At 47.1% G+C, this 19,835-nt stretch overlaps 3 protein-coding genes across 3 annotated transcripts; all 3 read right to left on the reverse strand.

The window, feature by feature from the left end:
* Positions 1–585: 585 nt before the first annotated feature.
* On the reverse strand, positions 586–5,352 carry LOC138368084 (ice-structuring glycoprotein-like). The gene is made up of 5 exons (XM_069330382.1): positions 5,327–5,352; positions 3,401–4,281; positions 2,450–3,199; positions 1,882–2,046; positions 586–1,550 (listed from the first exon to the last, which is right to left on the reverse strand). The coding sequence occupies exons 1-5, from the start codon at positions 5,350–5,352 to the stop codon at positions 586–588; spliced, it is 2,787 nt and encodes a 928-aa protein (XP_069186483.1).
* Positions 5,353–14,500: 9,148 nt separating this feature from the next.
* Positions 14,501–15,667, reverse strand: LOC138368085 (uncharacterized). The gene has a single exon (XM_069330383.1). It carries the CDS (start codon positions 15,665–15,667, stop codon positions 14,501–14,503), a length of 1,167 nt encoding a protein of 388 aa, XP_069186484.1.
* Positions 15,668–15,858: 191 nt separating this feature from the next.
* Positions 15,859–16,685, reverse strand: LOC138368086 (uncharacterized). The gene is made up of 2 exons (XM_069330385.1): positions 16,681–16,685; positions 15,859–16,597 (listed from the first exon to the last, which is right to left on the reverse strand). Exons 1-2 carry the CDS (start codon positions 16,683–16,685, stop codon positions 15,859–15,861), a joined length of 744 nt encoding a protein of 247 aa, XP_069186486.1.
* Between the last annotated feature and the right edge of the window lie 3,150 nt (positions 16,686–19,835).

Raw genomic sequence — 19,835 nt, forward strand, 5'->3', positions numbered from 1 at the left:
ACTGTGGCAACACTGGCAGCATAGTGGTTGACTACAGTGACCGTGTGAACAATAGCAGCATAGTAGTTGACTACAGTGACTGTGGTAACACTGGCAGACACTGGCAGCATAGTGGTAAAATATAGAGACTGTGGCAACACTGGTAGCATAGTAGTTGACTACAGTGACCTTGTCAACACTAGCAGCATAGTGGTTGACCATAGTGACCCTGGCAACACTGGCATCATAGTGGTTGACTTCAGAGACTGTAGCAACACTGGCATCAACACTGGCAGCATAGTGGTAGACTCCAAAGACTATGGCAACACTTGCAGCATAGTGGTTGACTACAGTGACAGTGGCAACTTTGGCAGCAACACAGGCAGCATAGTGGTTGACTACTGTGTCTGTGGCAACAAAGGCAGCAACACTGGCCGCATTGTGGTTGACTACAGAGACTGTGGCAACACAAGCAGCAAAATGGTTGAATAAAGAGACTGTTGCAACACTGGCAGCATAGTAGTAGACTACAGTGACTGTGGCATCACTGGCAGCATAGTGGTTGACTACAGTGACTGTGGCAACACTGGCAGCAAAGTAGTAGACTTAAGTGACCGTGGAAACACTGGCAGCATAAGGGTTGACTACAGTGAGTGTCTCAACACTGGCATCATAGTTGTTGACTACAGAGACTGTGGCAACACTGGCAGCATAGTTGTTGTCTACTGAGACTGTGGCAACAATGGCAGCATAAAGGTTGACTACAGAGACTGTGGCAACACTGCCAGTATAATGGTTAACTACAGTGACTGTTGCAACACTGGCAGCATAGTGGTTGACTTCAGTGACTCTGGCAACACTGGCAGCATAGTGGTAGACTACACAGACTGTGGCGACACTGGTAGCATAGTGGTTGACTACAGTGACTGTGGCAACACTGGCAGCATAGTGGTTGACTACAGTGACTGTGGCAAAACTGGCATCATAGTGGTTGACTACAGAGATAGTGGCAACAATGGCAGGAACACTGTCAGCAACACTGGCAGCATAGTGGTTGACTACAGTGACTGTGGCAAAACTGGCATCATAGTGGTTGACTACAGTGACAGTGGCAACACTGGCAGCAACACAGGCAGCATAATGGTTGACTACAGAGACTGTGGCAACACTGGCAGCATAGTTGTAGACTACAGTGACCGTGGCAAAACTGGCAGCATAATGGTTGACTACAGTGACTGTGTCAACACTTGCATTAAAGTTGTTGACTACAGAGACTGGGGCAACACTGGCAGCATTGTGGTAGACTACATAGACTGAGGCCATACTGGCAGCATAGTGGTTGACTACAGTGACTGTTGAAACATTGGCAGCATAGTGGTTGACTACAGTGACTGTGTCAACACTAGCAGCACAGTGGTTGACTACAGAGACATTGGCAACACTTGCAGCATAGTGGTTGATTACAGTGACAGTGGCAACACTGGCAGCAACACAGTCAGCAAAGTGGTTGACTACAGGAACTTTGGCAACAATAACAGCAACACTGGCAACAAAGTTGTTGACTACAGAGACTGTGGCAACACAGGCAGCATAATGGTTGACTACAGAGACTGTGGCAACACTGGCAGCTTAGTAGTAGACTACAGTGACTGAGGCAACACTGGCAGCATAATGGTTGACTACAGTTACTGTGGCAACACTGGCAGCATTGTGGTAGACTACAGTGACTGTGGCAACAATGAAAACAACACTGGCAGCAACACTGGCCATATAGTGGTTGACTACAGAGACTGAAACAACACTGGCAGCATTTTGTTGCTGCCAGTGTTGCTACAGTGACAGTGGCAACACTGGCAGCAACACAGTCAGCATAGTGGTTGACTACAGAGATAGCGGCAATACTGGCAGCAACACAGGCAGCATAGTGGTTGACTACTGTGTCTGTGGCCACAAAGGCAGCAACACTGGCAGCATAGTTGTTGACTACAGAGACTGTGGCAACACTGGCGGCATAATCGTTAACTACAGTGACTGTGGCAACAATGACATAATGGTCGACTACAGAGACTGGGGCAACACCAGCAAAATAATGGTTGATTTACAGAGACTTTGGCAACACTGCTAGTATTGTGGTTAACTACAGTGACTATGGCAACACTGGTAGCATAGTAGTTGACTACAGTGATCTTGGCAATACTGGCAGCATAGTGGTTGACTATAGTAACTGTGGCAACACTGGCAGCATAGTGGGTGACTACTGAGACTGTGGCAACACATGCAGCATAATAATTGACTAGAGAGACTGTGGCAACACTGGAAGCATAGTGGTAGACTACAGTGTCTGTGGCAATACTGGGAGCATAATGGTTGACTACAGTGACTGTGGCAACACTGGCAGCATAGTTGTTGACTACAGAGACTGTGGCAACACTGGCAGCATAGTGGTTGACTACAGAGACTGTGGCAACACTGGAAGCATAATGGTTGACTACAGTGACTGTGGCAACACTGGCAGCATAGTGGTAGATTACAGAGACTGTGACAACGCTGGTAGCATAGTGGATGACTACAGTGAATGTTTCAACACTGGCGGCATAATGGTTGACTACAGAGACTGTGGCAACACTGCCAGTATAATGGTTAACTACAGTGACTGTGGCAACACTGGCAGCATAGTGGTTGACTACAGTGACTGTGGCAACACTGACAGCAACACTGGCATGATAGTGGTAGACTAAAGAGACTGTGGCGACACTGGTAGCATTGTGGTTGACTACAGTGACTGTAGCAACACTGGCTGAATTGTGGTTGACTACAGTGACTTTGTCAACACTAGCAGCATAGTGGTTCACTACAGTGACTGTGGCAACACTGGCAGCATAGTGGTTGACTACAGTGACTGTGGCAAAACTGGCATCATAGTGGTCGACTACAGAGACAGTGGCAACACTGTCAGCAACACTGGCAGCATAGTGGTTGACTACAGTGACTGTGTCAACACTAGCAGCATAGTGGTTGACTACAGAGACAGTGGCAACACTGGAAGCAACACTTGCAGCAATGTGGTTGACTCCAGAGATTATGGCAACACTAGCAGCATAGTGGTTGATTACAGTGACAGTGGCAACACTGGCAGCAACACAGTCAGCATAGTTGTTGACTACAGTAACTTTGGCAACAATAGCAGTAACACTGGCAGCAAAGTTGTTGACTACAGAGACTGTGGCAACACAGGAAGCATAATGGTTGACTACAGAGACTGTGGCAACACTGGCAGCTTAGTAGTAGACTACAGTGACAGAGGCAACACTGGCAGCATAATGGTTGACTACAGTGATTGTGGCAACACTGGCAGCATTGTGGTAGACTACAGTGACTGTGGCAACAATGAAAACAACACTGGCAGCAACACTGGCTTCACAGTGGTTGACTACAGAGATTGCGGCAACACTGGCAGCAACACAGGCAGTATAGTGGTTGACTACTGTGTCTGTAGCAACAAAGGCAGCAACACTGGCATCATAGTGGTTGACTACAGTGACTGTGGCAAAACTGGCATCATAGTGGTCGACTACAGAGACAGTGGCAACACTGTCAGCAATACTGGCAGCATAGTGGTTGACTACAGTGACTGTGGCAAAACCGGCATCATAGTGGTTGACTACAGTGACAGTTGCAACACTGGCAGCAACACAGGCAGCATAGATGTTGACTAAAGAGACTTTGGCAACACAAGCAGCATTATGGTTGACTACAGAGACTGTGGCAACACTGGCAGCATAGTAGTAGACTACAGTGACTGTGGCAAAACTGGCAGCATCATGGTTGACTACAGTGACTGTGTCAAAACTTGCATTATAGTTGTTGACTATAGAGACTGGGGCAACACTGGCATCAAAGTGGTTGACTACAGAGACTGTGTTAACACTGGCAACAACACTGGCAGCATTGTGGTAGACTACATAGACTGAGGCCACACTGGCAGCATAGTGGTTGACTACAGGGACTTTGGAAACATTGGCAGCATATTGGTTGACTACAGTGAATATGTCAACACTAGCAGCATAGTGGTTGACTACAGTGACTGTGTCAACACTAGCAGCGTAGTGGATGACTACAGTGACTGTGGCAACTCTGGCAGCAACACTGGCAGCATAGTGGTAGAATACAGAGACTGTGGCAACATTGGTAGCATAGTGGTTGACAACAGTGATTGTGGCAACATTGGCAGCATTGTGGTTAACTACAGTGACTGTGTGAACACTAGCAGCGTAGTGGTTGACTACAGTGACTGTGGCAACACTGGCAGCAAAACTGGCAGCTTAGTGGTAGACTACAGAGACCGTGGCAACACTGGTAGCATAGTTGTTGACTACAGTGACTGTAGCAACAGGGGCTGCATAGTGGTTGACTAAAGTGACTTTGTCAACACTAGCAGCATAGTGGTTGACTACAGTGACTGTGGCAACACTGGCAGCATAGTGGTTGACTACAGTGACTGTAGCAAAACTGGCAGCAAGACAAGCAGCATAATGGTTAACTACAGTGACTGTGGGAACACTGGCAGCATAAAGGTTGACTACAGAGACTATGGCAACACTGGCGGCATAATGGTTAACTACAGTGACCGAGGGAACACTGGCAGCATAATGGTCGACTACAGAGACTGTGGCAACACTAGCATAATAATGGTTGATTTACAGAGACTTTGGCAACACTGGCAGTATTATGCTTAACTACAGTGACTATGGCAACACTGGTAGCATAGTGGTTGACTACAGTGACCGTGGCAATACTGGCAGCATTGTGGTTAACTACAGTAACTGTGGCATTACTGGCAGCATAGTGGGTGACTACAGACACTGTGGCAACACAAGCAGCATAATGGTTGACTAGAGAGACTGGGGCAACCCTGGCAGCATAGTGGTAGACTACAGTGTCCGTGGCAATACTGGGAGCATAATGGTTGACTACAGTGACTGGAAGCACTGGCAGCATAGTTGTTGACTACAGAGACTGTGGCAACACTGGCAGCATAGTGGTTGACTACAGAGATTTTGGCAACACTGGCAGCATAGTGGTTGACTACAGTGACTATGTCAACACTAGCAGCTTAGTGGTTGACTACAGTGACTGTGGCAACACTGGCCGCAACACTGGCAGCATAGTGGTAGATTACAGAGACTGTGGCAGCACTGGTAGCATAGTGGATGACTACAGTGATTGTAGCAACACTTGCGGTATAATGGTTAACTACAGAGACTGTGTCAACAATGGCAGCATAGTGGTTGACTACAGTGACTGTGGCAACACTGGCAGCAACACTGGCAGCATAGTGGTAGAATACAGAGACTGTGGCGACACTGGTAGCATTGTGGTTGACTACAGTGACTGTAGCAACACTGGCTGAATTGTGTTTGACTACAGTGACTTTGTCAACACTAGCAGCATCGTAGTTGACTATAGTGACTGTGGCAACACTGGCAGCATAGTGGTTGACTACAGTGACTGTGGCAAAACTGGCATCATAGTGGTTGACTACAGAGAGAGTGGCAACACTTGCAGCAACACTGTCAGCAGTACTGGCTGCATAGTGGTTGACTTCAGTGACTGTGGCAAAACTGGCATCTTAGTGGTTGACTACAGTGACAGTGGGAACACTGGCAGCAACACAGGCAGCATAGTTGTTGACTAAAGAGACTTTGGCAACACAAGCTGCATAATGGTTGTCTACTGAGACTGTGGCAACACTGGCAGCATATTAGTAGAATACAGTAACTGTGACAAAACTGGCAGCATATTGGTTGACTACAGTGACTTTGTCAACACTGGCATTATAGTTGTTGACTACAGAGACTGGTGCAACACTGGCAGCAAAGTGCTTGACTACAGAGACTGTGGGAACACTGGCAGCATAGTGGTTGACTACAGTGAATATGTCAACACTAGCAGCATAGTGGTTGACACCAGTGACTGTGGCAACACTGGCAGCAACACTGGCAGCATAGTGGTAGACTACAGAGACTGTGGCAACACTGATAACATAGTGGTTGACAACAGTGATTGTGGCCACACTGGCAGCATAGTGGTTGACTACTGTGACTGTGTCAACACTAGCAGCATAGTGGTTGACTACAGTGAATATGTCAACACTAGCAGCATAGTGGTTGACACCAGTGACTGTGGCAACACTGGCAGCAACACTGGCAGCATAGTGGCTGACTACAGTGACTCTGGCATTACTGGCAGCATAGTGGTTGACTACAGTGACTGTGGCAACACTGGCATCATAGTGGTTGACTACAGAGACTGAAGCAACACTGGCAGTAACACTGCCAGCATAGTGGTTGAGTACAGAGACTATGGCAACACTGGCAGCACAGTGGTTGACTACAGTGACAGTGGCAACACTGGCAGCATTGTGGTTGACTACAGAGACTGTGGCAACAAAAGCAGCATAATGGTTGACTACAGAGACTGTGGCAACACTGGCAGCTTAGTTGTAGACTACAGTGACTGTGGCAACACTGGCAGCATAATGGTTGACTACAGTAACTGTGGCAACACTGACAGCATTGTGGTAGACTACATTGACGGTGGCAACACTGTCAGCATAGTGATAGACTACAGTGACTGTCGCAACACTGGCAGCATTGTGGTAGACTACAGTGACTTTGGCAAAAATGGCAACAACACTTACAGCAATACTGGCCCCAACACTGGCAACATAGTGGTAGACTACAGAGACTGTGGCAACACTGGCAGCATAGTAGTAGTAGACTTAAGTGACTGTGGAAACACTGGCAGCATAAGGGTTGACTAAAGTGACTGTCTCAACACTGGCATCATAGTTGTTGACTACAGAGACTGTGGCAACACTGGCAGCATAGTGGTTGTCTACTGAGACTGTGGCAACAATGGCAGCATAAAGGTTGACTACAGAGACTGTGGCAACACTGCCAGTATAATGGTTAACTACAGTGACTGTGGCAATACTGGCAGCATAAGGGTTGACTACAGTGACTGTAGCAACACTGGCAGCATAGTGGTAGACTACACAGAATGTGGCGACACTGGTAGCATTGTGGTTGACTACAGTGACTGTAGCAACATTGGCTGAATTGTCGTTGACTACAGAGAATTTGTCAACACTAGCAGCATAGTGGTTGACTACAGTGACTGTGGCAACACTGGCAGGAACACTGTCAGCAACACTGGCAGCATAGTGGTTGACTACAGTGACTGTGACAAAACTGGCATCATAGTGGTTGACTACAGTGACAGTGGCAACACTGGCAGCAACACAGGCAGCATAATGGTTGACTACAGAGACTGTGGCAACACTGGCAGCATAGTAGTACACTACAGTGACTGTGGCAAAACTGGCAGCATAATGGTTGACTACAGTGACTGTGTCAACACTTGCATTATAGTTGTTGACTACAGAGACTGGGGCAACACTGGCAGCATTGTGGTAGACTACATAGACTGAGGCCACACTGGGAGCATAGTGGTTGACTACAGTGACTGTGGAAAGATTGGCAGCATAGTGGTTGACTACAGTGAATATGTCAACACTAGCAGCATAGTGGTTGACTACAGAGACAGTGGCAACACTGGAAGCAACACTTGCAGCTATGTGGTTGACTCCAGAGACTATGGCAACACTAGCAGCATAGTGGTTGGTTACAGTGACAGTGGCAACACTGGCAGCAACACAGTCAGCATAGTGGTTGACTACAGTAACTTTGGTAACAATAGCAGCAACACTGGCAGCAAAGTTGTTGACTACAGAGACTGTGGCAACACAGGCAGCATAATGGTTGACTACAGAGACTGTGGCAACACTGGCAGCTTAGTAGTAGACTACAGTGACTGAGGCAACACTGGCAGCATAATAGTTGACTACAGTGACTGTGGCAACACTGGCAGCATTGTGGTAGACTACAGTGACTGTGGCAACAATGAAAACAACACTGGCAGCAACACTGGCCACATAGTGTTTGACTACAGAGACTGAAAAAACACTGGCAGCATTTTGTTGCTGCCAGTGTTGCTACAGTGACAGTGGCAACACTGGCAGCAACACAGTCAGCATAGTGGTTGACTACTGTGTCTGTGGCAACAAAGGCAGCAACACTGGCAGCATAGTTGTTGACTACAGAGAATGTGGCAACACTGGCGGCATAATCGTTAACTACAGTGACTGTGGCAACAATGACATAATGGTCGACTACAGAGACTGGGGCAACACCAGCAGAATAATGGTTGATTTACAGAGACTTTGGCAACACTGCTAGTATTATGGTTAACTACAGTGACTATGGCAACACTGGTAGCATAGTAGTTGACTACAGTGACCTTAGCAATACTGGCAGCATAGTGGTTGACTACAGTGACTGTGGCAACACTGGCAGCATAGTGGGTGACTACAGAGACTGTGGCAACACATGCAGCATAATAATTGACAAGAGAGACTGTGGCAACACTGGAAGCATAGCGGTAGACTACAGCGTCTGTGGCAATACTGGGAGCATAATGGTTAACTACAGTGACTGTGGCAACACTGGCAGCATAGTTGTTGACTACAGAGACTGTGGCAACAATAGCAGCATAGTGGTTGACTACAGAGACTTTGGCAACACTGGAAGCATAATGGTTGACTACAGTGACAGTGTCAACACTAGCAGCTTAGTGGTATACTACAGTGATTGTAGCAACACTGGCAGCATAGTGGTAAATAACAGAGACTGTGGCAACGCTGGTAGCATAGTGGATGACTACAGTGAATGTAGCAACACTGGCGGCATAATGGTTGACTACAGAGACTGTGGCAACACTGCCAGTATAATGGTTAACTACAGTGACTGTGGCAACACTGGCAGCATAGTGGTTGACTACAGTGACTGTGGCAACACTGGCAGCAACACTGGCATGATAGTGGTAGACTAAAGAGACTGTGGCGACACTGGTAGCATTGTGGTTGACTACAGTGACTGTAGCAACACTGGCTGAATTGTGGTTGACTACAGTGACTTTGTCAACACTAGCAGCATAGTGGTTGACTACAGTGACTGTGGCAACACTGGCAGCATAGTGGTTGACTACAATGACTGTCGCAAAACTGGCATCATAGTGGTCGACTACAGAGACAGTGGCAACACTTTTAGCAACACTGGCAGCATAGTGGTTGACTACAGTGACTGTGGCAAAACCGGCATCATAGTGGTTGACTACAGTGACAGTTGCAACACTGGCAGAAACACAGGCAGCATAGTAGTTGACTAAAGAGACTTTGGCAACACAAGCAGCATAATGGTTGACTACAGAGACTGTGGCAACACTGGCAGCATAGTAGTAGACTACAGTGACGGTGGCAAAACTGGCAGCATAATGGTTGACTACAGTGACTGTGTCAAAATTTGCATTATAGTTGTTGACTACAGAGACTGGGGCAACACTGGCAGCAAAGTGGTTGACTACAGAGACTGTGTGAACACTGGCAACAACACTGGCAGCATTGTGGTAGACTACATAGACTGAGGCCACACTGGCAGCATAGTGGTTGACTACAGTGAATATGTCAACACTAGCAGCATAGTGGTTGACTACAGTGACTGTGTCAACACTAGCAGCGTAGTGGATGACTACAGTGACTGTGGCAACTCTGGCAGCAACACTGGCAGCATAGTGGTAGAATACAGAGACTGTGGCAACATTGGTAGCATAGTGGTTGACAACAGTGATTGTGGCAACATTGGCAGCATAGTGGTTAACTACAGTGACTGTGTGAACACTAACAGCATAGTGGTTGACTACAGTGACTGTGGCAACACTGGCAGCAACACTGGCAGCTTAGTGGTAGACTACAGAGACCGTGGCAACACTGGTAGCATAGTAGTTGACTACAGTGACTGTATCAACAGGGGCTGCATAGTGGTTGACTAAAGTGACTTTGTCAACACTAGCAGCATAGTGGTTGACTACATTGACTGTGGCAACACTGGTAGCATAGTGGTTGACTGCAGTGACTGTAGCAAAACTGGCAGCAACACAAGCAGCATAATGGTTAACTACAGTGACTGTGGGAACACTCGCAGCATAAAGGTTGACTACAGAGACTATGGCAACACTGGCGGCATAATCGTTAACTACAGTGACCGTGGCAACAATGGCAGCATAGTGGTTGACTACAGAGACTGTGGCAACACTAGCAGAATAATGGTTGATTTACAGAGATTTTGGCAACACTGGCAGTATTATGGTTAACTGCAGTGACAATGGCAACACTTGTAGCATATTGGTTGACTACAGTGACCGTGGCAATACTGGCAGCATAGTGGTTGACTACAGTGACTGTGGCAACACTGGCAGCATACTGGGTGACTACAGACACTGTGGCAACACAAGCAGCATAATGGTTGACTAGAGAGACTGGAGCACCACTGGCAGCATAGTGGTAGACTACGGTGTCCGTGGCAATACTGGGAGCATAATGGTTGACTACAGTGACTGTGGAAGCACAGGCAGCATAGTTGTTGACTACAGAGACTGTGGCAACACTGGCAGCATAGTGGTTGACTACAGAGAATGTGGCCACACTGGCAGCATAGTGGTTGGCTACAGTGACTGTGTCAACACTAGCAGCTTAGTGGTTGACTACAGTGACTGTGGCAACACTGGCCGCAACACTGGCAGCATAGTGGTAGATTACAGAGACTGTGGCAGCACTGGTAGCATAGTGGATGACTACAGTGATTGTAGCAACACTGGCGGCATAATGGTTAACTACAGAGACCGTGGCAACAATGGCAGCATAAAGGTTGACTACAGAAACTGTGGCAACACTGCCAGTATAATGGTTAACTACAGTGACTGTGGCAACAATGGCAGCATAGTGGTTGACTACAGTGACTGTGGCAACACTGGCAGCAACACTGGCAGCATAGTGATAGACTACAGAAACTGTGGCGACACTGGTAGCATTGTGGTTGACGACAGTGACTGTAGCAACACTGGCTGAATTGTGTTTGACTACAGTGACTTTGTCAACACTAGCAGCATCGTAGTTGACTATAGTGACTGTGGCATTACTGGCAGCATAGTGGTTAACTACAGTGACTGTGGCAAAACTGGCATCATAGTGGTTGACTACAGAGATAGTGGCAACACTTGCAGCAACACTGTCAGCAACACTGGCTGCATAGTGGTTGACTACAGTGACTCTGGCAAAACTGGCATCATAGTGGTTGACAACAGAGACAGTGGCAACACTTGCAGCAACACTGTCAGCAACACTGGCAGCATTGTGGTTGACTACAGTGACTGTGGTAAAACTGGCATCATAGTGGTTGACTACAGTGACAGTGGGAACACTGGCAGCAACACAAGCAGCATAGTTGCTGACTAAAGAGACTTTGGCAACACAAGCAGCATAATGGTTAACAACAGAGAATGTGGCAACACTGGCAGCATAGTAGTAGAATAGAGTGATTGTGACAAAACTAGCAGCATAATGGTTGACTACAGTGACTGTGTCAACACTGGCATTATAGTTGTTGACTACAAAGACTGGTGCAACACTGGCAGCAAAGTGGTTGACTACAGAGACTGTGGGAACACTGGCAACAACACTGACAGCATTGTGGTAGACTACATAGACTGAGGCAACACTGGCAGCATAGTGGTTGACTACAGTGACTGTGGAAACTTTGGCAGCATAGTGGTTGACTACAGTGAATATGTCAACACTAGCAGCATAGTGGTTGACTACAGTGACTGTGGCAACACTGGTAGCAATCTGGCAGCATAGTGGTAGACTACAGAGACTGTGGCAACACTGGTAACATAGTGGTTGATAACAGTGATTGTGGCCACACTGGCAGCATAGTGATTGACTACTGTGACTGAGTCAACACTAGCAGCATAGTGGTTGACTACAGTGACTGTGGCAACACTGGCAGCATAGAGGATGACTACAGTGACTGTGGCAACACTGGCATCATAGTGGTTGACTACAGAGACTGTAGCAACACTGGCAGTAACACTGGCAGCATAGTGGTTTAGTACAGAGACTATGGCAACACTGGCAGCACAGTGGTTGACTATAGTGACAGTGGCAACACTGGCAGCAACACTGGCAGCATTGTGGTTGACTACAGAGACTGTGGCAACACAAGCAGCATAATGGTTGACTACAGTGACTGTGGCAACACTGGCATCATAGTGGTTGACTACAGAGACTGTAGCAACATTGGCAGTAACACTGGCAGCATAGTGGTTTAGTACAGAGACTATGGCAACACTGGCAGCACAGTGGTTGACTACAGTGACAGTGGCAACACTGGCAGCAACACTGGCAGCATTGTGGTTGACTACAGAGACTGTGGCAACACAAGCAGCATAATGGTTGACTACAGTGACTGTGGCAACACTGGCAGCACAATGGTTGACTACAGTGACTGTGGCAACACTGACAGCATTGTGGTAGACTACAGTGACTGTCGCATCACTGGCAGCATTGTGGTAGACTACAGTGACTGTGGCAAAAGCAGCAACAACACTGACAGCAATACTGGCCGCAACACTGGCCACATAGTGGTTGACTACAGAGACTGTGCCAACACCAGCAGCATAATGGTTGACTACAGAGACTGTGGCAACGCTGGCAGCATAATGGTTGTCTACTGAGACTGTGGCAACAATGGCAGCATAAAGGTTGACTACAGAGATTGTGGCAACACTGGCAGCATAGTGGTTGACTACAATGACTGTGGCAACACTGGCAGGATAGCGGTAGACTACATAGACTGTGGCGACACTAGTAGCATTGTGGTTGACTACAGTGACTGTAGCAACACTGGCTGAATTATGGTTGACTACAGAGACTTTGTCAACACTAGCAACATAATGGTTGACTACAGTGACTGTGGCAAAACTGGCATCATAGTGGTTGACTACAGAGATAGTGGCAACACTGGCAGGAACACTGTCAGCAACACTGGCAGCATAGTGGTTGACTACAGTGACTATGGCAAAACTGGCATCATAGTGGTTGACTACAGGGACAGTGGCAACACTGGCAGCAACACAGGCAGCATAATGGATGACTACAGAGACTGTGGCAACACTGGCATCATAGTAGTAGACTACAGTGACTGTGGCAAAACTGGCAGCATATTGGTTGACTACAGTGACTGTGTCAACACTTGCATTATAGTTGTTGACTACAGAGACTGGGGCAACACTGGCAGCATTGTGGTAGACTACATAGACTGAGGGCACACTGGCAGCATAGTGGTTGAATACAGTGACTGTGGAAACATTGGCAGCATAATGGTTGACTACAGTGAATATGTCAACACTAGCAGCATAGTGGTTGACTACAGTGACTGTGTCAACACTAGGAGCTTAGTGGATGACTACAGTGACTGTGGCAACACTGGCAGCAACACTGGCAGCATAGTGGTAGGCTACAGAGACTGGCAACATTGGTAGCATAGTGGTTGACAACAGTGATTGTGGCAACATTGGCATCATAGTGGTTAACTACAGTGACTGTGTGAACACTAGCAGTATAGTGTTTGACTACAGTGACTGTGGCAACACTGGCAGCACAACTTGCAGCTTTGTGGTAGACTACAGAGACCGTGGCAACACTGGTAGCATAGTAGTTGACTACAGTGACTGTAGCAACAGGGTCTGCATAGTGGTTGACTAAAGTGACTTTGTCAACACTATCAGCTTAGTGGTTGACTACAGTTACTGTGGCAACACTGGCAGCATAGTGGTTGACTACAGTGACTGTAGCAAAACTGGCAGCAACACAAGCAGCATAATGGTTGACTACAGTGACTGTGGGAACACTGGCAGCATAAAGGATGACTACAGAGACGATGGCAACACTGGCCGCATAATCGTTAACTACAGTGACTGTGGCAACAATGGCAGCATAATGGTCGACTACAGAGACTGTGTAAACACTAGCAGAATAATAGTTGATTTACAGAGACTTTTGCAACACTGGTAGTATTATGGTTAACTACAGTGACTATGGCAACACTGGTAGCATAGTGGTTGACTACAGTGACCGTGGCAATACTGGCAGCACAATGGTTGACTACAGTGACTGTGCAAACACTGGCAGCATAGTTGTTGACTAAAGAGACTGTGGCAATACTGGCAGCATAGTGATTAACTACAAAGATTGTGGCAACACTGGCAGCATAGTGGTTGACTACAGTGACTGTGTCAAAACCAGCAGCTTTGTGGTTGACTACAGTGACAGTGGCAACACTGGCAGCAACACAGGCAGCATAGTTGTGGACTAAAGAGACTTTGGCAACACAAGCATCATAATGGTTGACTACAGAGACTGTGGCAAAACTGGCAGCATAGTAGTAGACTCTAGTGACTGTGGCAAAACTGGCAGCACAATGGTTGACTACAGTGACTGTGTCAACACTGGCAATATAGTTGTTGACTACAGAGACTGGGGCAACACTGGCAGCAAAGTGGTTGACTACAGAGACTGTGGGAACACTGGAACAACACTGGCAGCATTGTGGTAGACTACATAGACTGAGGCCACATTGTCAGCATAGTGGTTAACAACAGTGACTGTGGAAACATTGGCAGCATAGTGGTTGACTACAGTGAATATGTCAACACTAGCAGCATAGTGGTTGACTACAGTGACTGTGGCAACACTGGCAGCAACACTGGCCGCATTGTGGTAGACTACAGAGACTGTTACAACACTGGTAGCATAGTGGTTGACAACAGTGATTGTGGTCAAACTTGCAGCATAGTGGTTGACTACAGTGACTGTGTCAACACTAGCAGCATAGTGGTTGACTACAGTGACTGTGGCAACACTGGCATCATAGTGGTTGACTACAGAGACTGTAGCAACACTGGCAGCATAGTGGTTGAGTACAGAGAGTATGGCAACACTGGCAGCACAGTGGTTGACTACAGTGACAGTGGCAACACTAGCAGCAACACTGGCAGCATTGTGGTTGACTACTGAGACTGTGGCAACACATGCAGCATAATGGTTGACTACAGAGACTGTGGCAACACTGTAAGCTTGGTGGTTGTCTACAGAGATTGTGGCAACACTGGCAGCAACACTGGCAGAATTGTGGTAGACTACAGAGACTGAGGCAACACTGGCAGCATAGTGGTTGACTACAGTGACTATGGCAGCACTGGCAGAATAGTGATTGACTACAGTGACTGTGTCAACACTCGCAGCATAGTGGTTGACTACAGTGACTGTGGCAACACTGGCAGCATAGTGGTAGATTACAGAAACTGTGTGAACACTGGTAGCATAATGGTTGACTACAGTGGTTGTGGCAACACTGGCGGCATAATGGTTAACAACAGTGACTGTGGCAACAATGGCAGCATAATGGTCGACTACAGAGACTGTGGCAACACTGGCAACATAATTGTTGACTACAGAGACTGTGGCAACACTGGCAGTGTAATGGTTAACTACAGTGACTTTGGCAACTCTGGCAGCATAGTGGTTGACTACAGTGACTGTGGCAACGCTGGCAACATAGTGGTTAACTACAGTGACTGTGTGAATACTAGCAGCATTGTGGTAGACTACAGAGACTAGCAACACTGGCAGCATAGTAGTAGACTGCAGTGTCTGTGGCAATATTGGGAGCATAATGGTTGACTACAGTGACTGTGGAAACACTGGCAGCATAGTTGTTGACTACAGAGACTGTTGCAACACTGGCGGCATAGTGGTTGACTACAGATACTGTGGCAACACTGGCAGCATATTAGTTGATTACAGAGTCTGTGGCAACACTGGCAGCATAGTGGTTGACTACAGTGACTGTCAACACTAGCAGCTTAGTGGTTGACAACAGTGACTGTGGCAACACTGGCATCATAGTGGTTGACTACTGAGATAGTGGCAACACTTGCAGCAACACTGTCAGCAACACTGGCTGCATAGTGGTTGACTACAGTGACTGTGGCAAAATTGGCATCATAGTGGTTGACAACAGAGACAGTGGCAACACTTGCAGCAACACTGTCATCAACACTGGCAGCATAGTCGTTGACTACAGTGACTGTGGCATAACTGGCATCATAGTGGTTGACTACAGTGACAGTGGGAACACTGGCAGCAACACAGTCAGCATAGTTGTTGACTAAAGAGACTTTGGCAACACAAGCAGCATAATGGTTGACTACAGAGACTGTGGCAACACTGGCAGCATAGTAGTAGAATACAGTGACTGTGACAAAACTGGCAGCATAATGGTTGACTACAGTGACTGTATCAACACTGGCATTATAGTTGTTGACTACAAAGACTGGTGCAACACTGGCAGCAAAGTGGTTGACTACAGAGACTGTGGGAACACTGGCAACAACACTGGCAGCATTGTTGTAGACTACATAGACTGAGGCAACACTGGCAGCATAGTGGTTGACTACAGTGACTGTGGAAACTTTGGCAGCATAGTGGTTAACTACAGTGAATATGTCAACACTAGCAGCATAGTGATTGACTACAGTGACTGTGGCAACACTGGTAGCAACACTGGCAGCATAGTGGTAGACTACAGAGACTGTGGCAACACTGGTAACATAGTGGTTGACAAAAGTGATTGTGGCCACACTGGCATCATAGTGGTTGACTACTGTGACTGAGTCAACACTAACAGCATAGTGATTGACTACAGTGACTGTGGCAACACTGGCAGCATAGTGGATGACTACAGTGACTGTGGCAACACTGGCATCATAGTGGTTGACTACAGAGACTGTATCAACACTGGCAGTAACACTGGCAGCATAGTGGTTGAGTACAGAGACTATGGCAACACTGGCAGCACAGTGGTTGACTACAGTGACAGTGGCAACACTGGCAGCAACACTGGCAGCATTGTGGTTGACTACAGTGACTGTGGCAACACAAGCAGCATAATAGTTGACTACAGAGACTGTGGCAACACTGGCAGCTTAGTTGTAGACTACAGTGACTGTGGCAACACTGGCAGCACAATGGTTGACTATAGTGACCGTGGCAACACTGACAGTATTGTGGTAGACTACAGTGACTGTCGCAACACTGGCAGCATTGTGGTAGACTACAGTGACTGTGGCAACAATAGCAACAACACTGACAGCAATACTGGCCGCAACACTGGCCACATAGTGGTCGACTACAGAGACTGTGGCAACACCAGTAGCATAATGGTTGACTACAGAGACTGTAGCAACACTGGCAGCATAGTAGTAGACTTAAGTGACTGTGGAAACTCTGGCACCATAATGGTTGACTACAGTGACTGTCTCAACACTGGCATCATAGTTGTTGACTACATAGACTGTGGCAACACTGGCAGCATAGTGGTTGTCTACTGAGACTGTGGCAACAATGGCAGCATAAAGGTTGACTACAGCGATTGTTGCAACACTGCCAGTATAATGGTTAACTACAGTGACTGTGGCAACACTGGCAGCATAGTGGTTGACTACAATGACTGTGGCAACACTGGCAGCATAGTGGTAGACTACACAGACTGTGGCGACACTGGTAGCATTGTGGTTGACTACAGTGACTGTAGCAACACTGGCTGAATTATGGTTAACTACAGAGACTTTGTCAACACTAGCAGCATAGTGGTTGACTACAGTGACTGTGGCAACACTGGCAGCATAGTGGTTGACTACAGTGACTGTGGCAAAACTGGCATCATAGTGGTTGACTACAGAGATAGTGGCAACACTGGCAGGAACACTGTCAGCAACACTGGCAGCATAGTGGTTGACTACAGTGACTATGGCAAAACTGGCATCATAGTGGTTGACTACAGTGATAGTGGCAACACTGGCAGCAACACAGGCAGCATAATGGATGACTACAGAGACTGTGGCAACACTGGCAGCATAGTAGTAGACTACAGTGACTGTGGCAAAACTGGCAGCATATTGGTGGACTACAGTGACTGTGTCAACACTTGCATTATAGTTGTTGACTACAGAGACTGGGGCAACACTGGCAGCATTGTGGTAGACTACATAGACTAAAGCCACACTGGCAGCATAGTGGTTGAATACAGTGACTGTGGAAACATTGGCAGCATAGTGGTTGACTACAGTGAATATGTCAACACTAGCAGCATAGTGGTTGACTACAGTGACTGTGTCAACACTAGGAGCTTAGTGGATGACTACAGTGACTGTGGCAACACTGGCAGCAACACTGGCAGCATAGTGGTAGGCTACAGACACTGGCAACATTTGTAGCATAGTGGTTGACAACAGTGATTGTGGCAACATTGGCATCATAGTGGTTAACTACAGTGACTGTGTGAACACTAGCAGCATAGTGTTTCACTACAGTGACTTTGGCAACACTGGCAGCACAACTTGCAGCTAAGTGGTAGACTACAGAGACCGTGGCAACACTGGTAGCATAGTAGTTGAGTACAGTGACTGTAGCAACAGGGGCTACATAGTGGTTGATTAAAGTGACTTAGTCAAAACTAGCAGCTTAGTGGTTGACTACAGTGACTGTGGCAACACTGGCAGCATAGTGGTTGACTACAGTGACTGTTGCAAAACTGGCAGCAACACAAGCAGCATAATGGTTGACTACAGTGACTGTGGGAACACTGGCAGCATAAAGGTTGACTACAGAGACTATGGCAACACTGGCGGCATAATCGTTAATTACAGTAACTGTGGCAACAATGGCAGCATAATGGTCGACTACAGAGACTGTGTAAACACTAGCAGAATAATAGTTGATTTACAGAGACTTTTGCAACACTGGCAGTATTATGGTTAACTACAGTGACTATGGCAACACTGGTAGCATAGTGGTTGACTACGGTGACCGTGGCAATACTGGCAGCACAATGGTTGATTACAGTGACTGTGGATACACTGGCAGCATAGTTGTTGACTAAAGAGACTGTGGCAATACTGGCAGCATAGTGGTTAACTACAAAGATTGTGGCAACACTGGCAGCATAGTGGTTGACTACAGTGACTGCGTCAAAACTAGCAGCTTTGTGGTTGACTACAGTGACAGTGGCAACACTGGCAGCAACACAGGCAGCATAGTTGTGGACTAAAGAGACTTTGGCAACACAAGCAGCATAATAGTTGACTACAGAGACTGTGGCAAAACTGGCAGCATAGTAGTAGACTCTAGTGACTGTGGCAAAACTGGCAGCATAATGGTTGACTACAGTGACTGTGTCAACACTGGCATTATAGTTGTTGACTACAGAGACTGGGGCAACACTGGCAGCAAAGTGGTTGACTACAGAGACTGTGGGAACACTGGAACAACACTGGCAGCATTGTGGTAGACTACATAGACTGAGGCCACATTGTCAGCATAGTGGTTAACTACAGTGACTGTGGAAACATTGGCAGCATAGTGGTTGACTACAGTGAATATGTCAACACTAGCAGCATAGTGGTTGACTACAGTGACTGTGGCAACACTGGCAGCAACACTGGCCGCATAGTGGTAGACTACAGAGAGTGTTACAACATTGGTAGCATAGTGGTTGACAACAGTGATTGTGGCCACACTTGCAGCATAGTGGTTGACTACAGTAACTGTGTCAACACTAGCAGCATAGTGGTTGACTACAGTGACTGTGGCAACACTGGCATCATAGTGGTTGACTACAGAGACTGTAGCAATACTGGCAGCATAGTGGTTGAGTACAGAGACTATGACAACACTGGCAGCAGAGTGGTTGACTACAGTGACAGTGGCAACACTAGCAGCAACACTGGCAGCATTGTGGTTGACTACAGAGACTGTGGCAACACAAGCAGCATAATGGTTG

Source organism: Procambarus clarkii, chromosome 24 (genome assembly GCF_040958095.1).
Source record: "Procambarus clarkii isolate CNS0578487 chromosome 24, FALCON_Pclarkii_2.0, whole genome shotgun sequence".
Taxonomy (NCBI): Eukaryota; Metazoa; Arthropoda; class Malacostraca; order Decapoda; family Cambaridae; genus Procambarus; species Procambarus clarkii.

Bases quoted from the DNA above. Each gene is read 5' to 3' on its own strand.
- LOC138368085 (XM_069330383.1), bottom strand. From the start codon at position 15,667: ATGCTCCCAATATTGCCACAGACACTGCAGTCTACTACTATGCTGCCA.
- LOC138368084 (XM_069330382.1), bottom strand. From the start codon at position 5,352: ATGCTACCAGTGTCGCCACAGTCTCT. The intron at 2,047-2,449 runs GTGTTGCCACAG...GTGTTGCCCCAG, and splicing joins AGTCAACCATTATGCTTCCA to TCTCTGTAGTCGACCATTAT. The intron at 1,551-1,881 runs GTATTGCCGCTA...GTGTTGCCACAG, and splicing joins TGCTGCCTGTGTTGCTGCCA to TCTCTGTAGTCAACAACTTT.